Here is a 6190-nt window from a genome sequence, read left to right as displayed (position 1 = left end):
ATTTTATGATAGAGAACATTATAAATCATCTCCCTAGGACATCAAGTAATTCTATTGATAATATCATTCATTTTACCAACAGTATAGAATTTAAATCACTGTTGGGAGAAGGAAATTATACAAGTATAGGCCAGATTCAGACTGCAATACATGAATTATTGACATACAGATTAAACTCGTAAGTGACTGGACACTACAGAAATAATGGGGGTGGGAGTGATAGGATAAAACTTTCAATAATACTCATTAAGACAGAACTATGCCTACAAGATTAATACATGTCATAAGAAAGCAATGATGGCATTAAAATAGTAAATCTATGGTAGTCCTGAACCAACATTTACTGGACACCCTCAAAGCATGGGGTCTGAACCACAGTCAAAGTGTCCAATTAGGAACATAATAATAGGCTTATTTCCCTTTTGGGTTCAATATAAGTATTGTTAAGCATTTATTCCCAGTAGGAGATTGCTTGTCCTGGCTTACCTATGGACAGTAATATAATTGCCTACTGTGAGACATACATCTTGACTTGACTTTCCAGTAAAATTTGCTTATCGCTCTTGTAGGAATGTCTGTAGATTTGGGGTGACCTTGGCACAATGTTATATGATAGCAACGGGCTCCTCTGCCTTTCCTCTCGTCTTGAAAAACGACCCCAGTTGCAGTGAGGTCTTCTCTGTCCAAGTGGTTTTTAAGATGTGCTTATAAAGGGGATGATGCATAGTTCATGGGTGCTAGGCAGGTGCTCTACCTTGTTCATTGGGAGACCAGTTAAGAGGATGTCATGATTTGAGAGTCAAAGCTGAACTTCTTGTCCTTTTTTTTTGACTAACTTCACTCAGCATGATGGTTTCCAGGTCCATCCATGTCATGAGGTGTTTCATGGTTCCATTTCTGTTCCTTAGGGATGCATAATATTCCATTGTGTGTCTGTACCAGAGCTTATCCATTCTCTTACTGATGACCATTTGGACTGTTACCAGCTTCTTGCTATTGTGAACTGTGCTGCAATGAATATAGGAGAGCGTGTGTCTATTTGTGTTCTGTCTTCTATTTCTTTAGGGTATATGGCCAGCAAAGGTATTTCTGGGCCATGTGATATTTGTAGTGCCAATTGTTTCAGGCATTGTTATATCACTTTCCACAATGGGTGTACATATTTATAATAACAGCAGCAATATGTAAGAGTTCCAATCTCTCTATATCCTCTCCAGCATTTGTCTTTTTCTTTTTAAAAGGGCTATCATTGTGGGTATAAGGTGATATCTCATTGTTGTTTTGATTTTTATCTCCCAGATGGATAGCGATCAAGAGCATTTCCTCATGTGTGTGTTAATCTTTGAATGTCATCCTTTGTGAATTGCTTATTTATGTCCTTTGCCCACTTCTAATTGGATTTTTTGTTCTTTTTCTTATTGCAATGCTGCAGAATTCTAGAGAATTTAGTAATTAGTCCTTCGCCTGTTGTGTCATCACTAAGGATTTTGTCCATTCCGTGGGCTCTCATTTTACTCTTTTGATGTGTATATGTATTTTATTTTTAATCTGTCATCTATTTTGTCTTCCACTTCATTATATGAGGTAGTCTGTGTATGTCCTGCAATAGGGCCCTTATGTTTGTCCCAGTTTTCTCATTTATAATCCTTATAGCTCTGGGGTTTAACCTGTTACCTCCCATAATAAACTCCATAATCATGAGCATTGTTTGTGTTTTCTGTATGAACCACTGAAATGGAGTATAAAGCCTAGTTGAAAAGTAGAGACTCCTGTTTGTGAAGCAGAACAATGGAAGAAAGAAAAAGAAAGTAATATATATTTCAAAATACCTAACAAATATAGCAGCATTTTAAAAATGAGTTATTGCAATTCAATATGGAAAAATAAAACTCAACAGAAAAATAAAAATGTTAAAGATTATGAACAGGTAATTCCAGAGGAAAAATACAAGTTTTTTAGATGTATCACAGAAAATGTAAATAGAAACAATAAGATACATTAAAAAAATCTGTCAGATAGATAAACATTAAAAATAGTAATTAAAATGGTAGTGGAAGATGTGAATTGGTGAGATTTCATGGGAAGGAGGTTTGGGAAGATGTGTAAAAGTTTTTAAAAGAAAGTATTGTTTTATAGATACAAGTTGTCAATAATTTCATCTTGGTTGCATCCACCCTCAATGCTCATGGAAGTAGCAGTTAATAAAATCAAATTGTGCATTGCATTGGGCAGCAAATCTGCTGCACAAGATTTCTTTAAAGTGTTGCAGAACAAGGAGGTCACTTTGAGGATGATGGTGCGCCTCACCTGGATGTGAAAATTGGACATGGAGTAAGGAAGACTGAAGAAGAATCAATGTTTTGAATCACGGTGCCGGCGACGAATATTGAAAGGGACTGCCTCAAACCAGCAAATCTGTCTTGGATGAAGTGGATGGAGCCAGAATGCTCCTTAGAGTCAAAGATGGATGGAGAGAAACTGTCTCCCACACTTTGGACATATTATCAGGCTAGACCAGTCCCTGGAGACGGCCATCAGGGAAGATCCTTGACAAGATGGATGAATGCAGATGCTGCAACAACGGGCCCAAACATAAGACCAATTATGTGAATGGCGCAGGACTGGTCAATATTTCAGTCTGTTGTTGCTATGAGTTGGAATCGATCGGATGGCACCTAACAACAACAATTAAAACCCAAGACTCTTTTATAGGGAACATTCAAAGTAGAAGAATATTGTTGGCAATATTTTTTTTGATGTATCAATTCTTATATATTTTTTAAAAATTAATCACACTTGGTAAAGCTTTTTAAACATAAAAGCCAAGGACAGAAATAGGGGCAATATCAAAAAATGGAAGCAAGAAAGGCCTCGAGTAGTGAAATGACACTAAGAAATGGAATACAAACCTTCCTGAAATGATTATTCAAAGTTCTCCAAAGACCTTAGTGAATTTCTGCATTTGTGACATTTAAATGGAGACTAGGAAATATACATGCATTTGGATAAGTTTACAAAACAGCCAGGAAACTAAATTGGATAATTTCTTAAGCATTTTGCATCTGTCTCATACTGTGATTTTCTAAATGGGTCCAAATATACAGCAATATAATTTCACTGTTATACACCCAGGAGTATAATAGGACTTATTAGACTTACAACCAACATCATGAAACATTCATGGAAAAGATTGAAGATATAATGGGATGAGGGATAGATTTATCACAGCTGGTAGAAAAATAATTTCTAGATAAAGCATATTCAAGCATATAGGTAAATATAATTTCAAAGCAATTTGTCAACCATGAGAATATAGTTTTATACAGATTTTAAATCCTGATTTTAAGTCCTAGGCACATACTGTCCCTTTTCATCACTAGCACACATAGACGTAGTGGGGGAAAGTGAGGAATAGATGTGAAAAGATTCTGGCCTAGCAGACCCATGCATACATTGCACGTGTCTTGTGGCATTTCCGTAAGTGGATGTTGGCCTTATTTTGCCCAATAAATAGTCTGAAAATGTTACTGTCTATCATATTTGAATAATGAAAATATGAATGATACTGAGGAAGTCATGGATCGAGTTTGGTAGTGCACTGGTCCAAACCTTACAAAAGCCGAACTCAACCCTATTGAGTCGATTCTGAGTCACAGGGATACTAGAGGTCAGACTAAAACTGGCCCCTGTGCATTTGCAGGAATAGAAAGCCCTTTCTTTGAGTGGCTGGTGGTTTCAAACTGCTGACCTTGCGTTTAGCAGCCCTATGCATAACCCACTACACCACCAGGGCTCCCAGTGTCCTGTGTAACTGGTAATCAACTGGTAGTAATAATTGCAGTGCCCTGGAAAAGAAATCATGGAAACTGGATTTGCTCTGGGGTAACTTATGGCCAGGCCTGAGAGCAGGTAGTGCTTTGTTGCTGATCTGTGCCCAGGTACATGTCTGAGATGGGAGGTATGTAGGTGGGGCAACACACAGGGTTGGCACAGCCAAATCTTATGCATGGCGGAGGGCCTTTGCCCAAACACACCTGGGTCTCTAGGTTCTCAGACCATGCCGGATGGTACAGCTTGGTGGGATATGTCACCAATCACTGTCCGGGCCACATCGTTCCTGGCTTAAGAACATTCGACTCCTCTCATGCCTGGTTTGTGGTGTCTGTCTGGCAGGAGTTTCAGAATGACCCTAACATCATTTTGGGTCAGCCAGGTGGTGGGGCGCAATAGGTGTGGCTGCACCTCCAGGGCTGGGCCACCCTAGCAAGGGGTGTTTCTTGGGTAGAAAAGCAGCTTGCCGAGAGGGCAGCGTCAGAGTAGGGCTGAGTAGGGCTGTTTTAGAAACTGGAGGGCAGGCTGGTGAGGGTCAGCTACTGGGAATCAAACCTCCATGTGAATAAATACTCATAATAAAAACAAAAGCCTTAAAATTAAAATAGTTGAACTGAAAAAGACATTGAAATCATCAACATGCCCCCCCACCAACCATTGATATGGGGCACTTATGAGCACAAAGCATAGGTGTTTTGCAAAAACACATCAGGTGTGTTATTTGTGTAAAATATAGTAAAATTTCTGACGTCGAGTTATAATCTGATTTCCATTCTCAGTCTCCTTTCCCTTCCTTTTTCAAATCCAGAAACCACTAAGCCACTTAAGTACTGCGGAATGCTTACAATTCTCCATAGTCCATGGAGGTAGATTAGTTTCAATGGAACGATTGCCTTCTCTGTAAAGTTCATCAAGGACCGCAGTGTTAAGGACAAGGATACGTTTCTTTTCCATCCACAGTGACTGCGTTCTGGACACGAATCAAACACTCACCACAGCCCCTCGCGTTCCTCTGGCACCCTTCGGACCACTCTCCCCAATTTGCCCAGGAGCTCCTCTGCTTCCAGTTTCTCCTGGGGGTCCTATTTGTCCTTTTTCACCCTGCAAATGTCATTAGTAAGACAGAAAAGTAGGAAAAACCAAATTTAGACAGACTAAATAACTGTATCCTATGCCTGAATGGTGCCAGAGGTCGTTCTGTAAACACAGCTCTATATGTAGTAACTCTGCTTTAGCGATTCTGCAGACCAATAATGACATACTTTCGCCACTCAAAGGTTTGTAAAGATAAAATGAAAAGAAATCTTGGAAAACATGGATTTAAAAAATGATTGTAGCTGAGCAAGCAGGGGATAGTGGTACTCATATGGAATTCTACATAACTGAGACTTCTATTTTGATTTTCATTACGGATTGATTGCGAGAGAAAATAGGCCCTATAGGGAACTTCCATTCCACAAAGATCCAAGGGATGTGGAAAAGGTTCCTCTGTGCTGTTCTGTACATGCAGGCTCATCCCTCACTGGCTTGGAATACGTCTTCAAAAAATATACTTAACAGTTTTATACCATTTTACAAGCTGCTGAAACTGGTTCCCTTCCGCTATCCATTAGACGACTGATCCTTTTCTAGCACCTAAACAGGACTAATTCAAGCACTATTTAGTGCTTGTTATTCATCTTAGGATGCTGGAAACTATGCTGTTCCATTATTAATAATGAAGTAGACACATAGAAAACTAAAACGGTGCCTACATTCAGTCAGGAAATTTTGCATTATCATCAGCTTGAAGAACTTTAAATACTTTTATGGTATGATCTTGTTTGATCACCAGACAGACCTTATTCTAGTCTTCCAGCAATGCAAGGGATGGAAGGGCCGTGCACCATTCAGCGTGTGATACTGATTTTAGACATCACATTATGCACAATTTAATGAGATTTCAGTAAGGTGGGGATTTTCTTTTTCTCTCTTTTTTGCAGTCTTAACAGTCATAAGTGTTTAATAAAGCAAATCTTATAGAAAGTTTATGAATAAAAGTTTCCACATTGGCACGAAAATACGATAGTGTCATGGTTGATGAAAGTGAAAGTATAGGTTAGAACAAATTGGTCTTTTAAGAGAAACAATACAAAAAGATTGCTTGGAAAGCCCCATTTATTTTTTCCCTCCCATTTAGCATGATAAAAATGGTCCAATGCGGAATCTTTTTTCACTACTTTCCTCTGAACCATAATGCATGGCTTATACTCTGAAAAGCCTGCTGTCCAGCTTCTTTTTAAAAAAAATCATTTTATTGGGGGCTCATACAACTCTTATCACAATCCATACCTACATCAATTGTGTAAAGCACATTTGT

General features: G+C 38.7%; 1 protein-coding gene across 1 annotated transcript in view; it reads right to left on the bottom strand.

Moving 5' to 3' along the window:
• The window catches only part of COL24A1 (collagen type XXIV alpha 1 chain), a 411206-nt gene that overhangs the window by 117064 nt on the left and 287952 nt on the right, over window positions 1-6190 (bottom strand). The window contains exon 37 of the mRNA XM_045292047.1: window positions 4825-4932. Coding sequence (XP_045147982.1) covers window positions 4825-4932 — 108 coding nt within the window. The remainder of the gene's footprint in view (window positions 1-4824; window positions 4933-6190) is intronic.

This window comes from Echinops telfairi, unplaced genomic scaffold (genome assembly GCF_000313985.2).
Source record: "Echinops telfairi isolate 266 unplaced genomic scaffold, ASM31398v2 ScPeMD7_443;HRSCAF=831, whole genome shotgun sequence".
Classification (NCBI taxonomy): Eukaryota; Metazoa; Chordata; class Mammalia; order Afrosoricida; family Tenrecidae; genus Echinops; species Echinops telfairi.
Note: the sequence above shows the minus strand (reverse complement) of the source record. Positions and strands in the feature narration are given on the sequence as shown.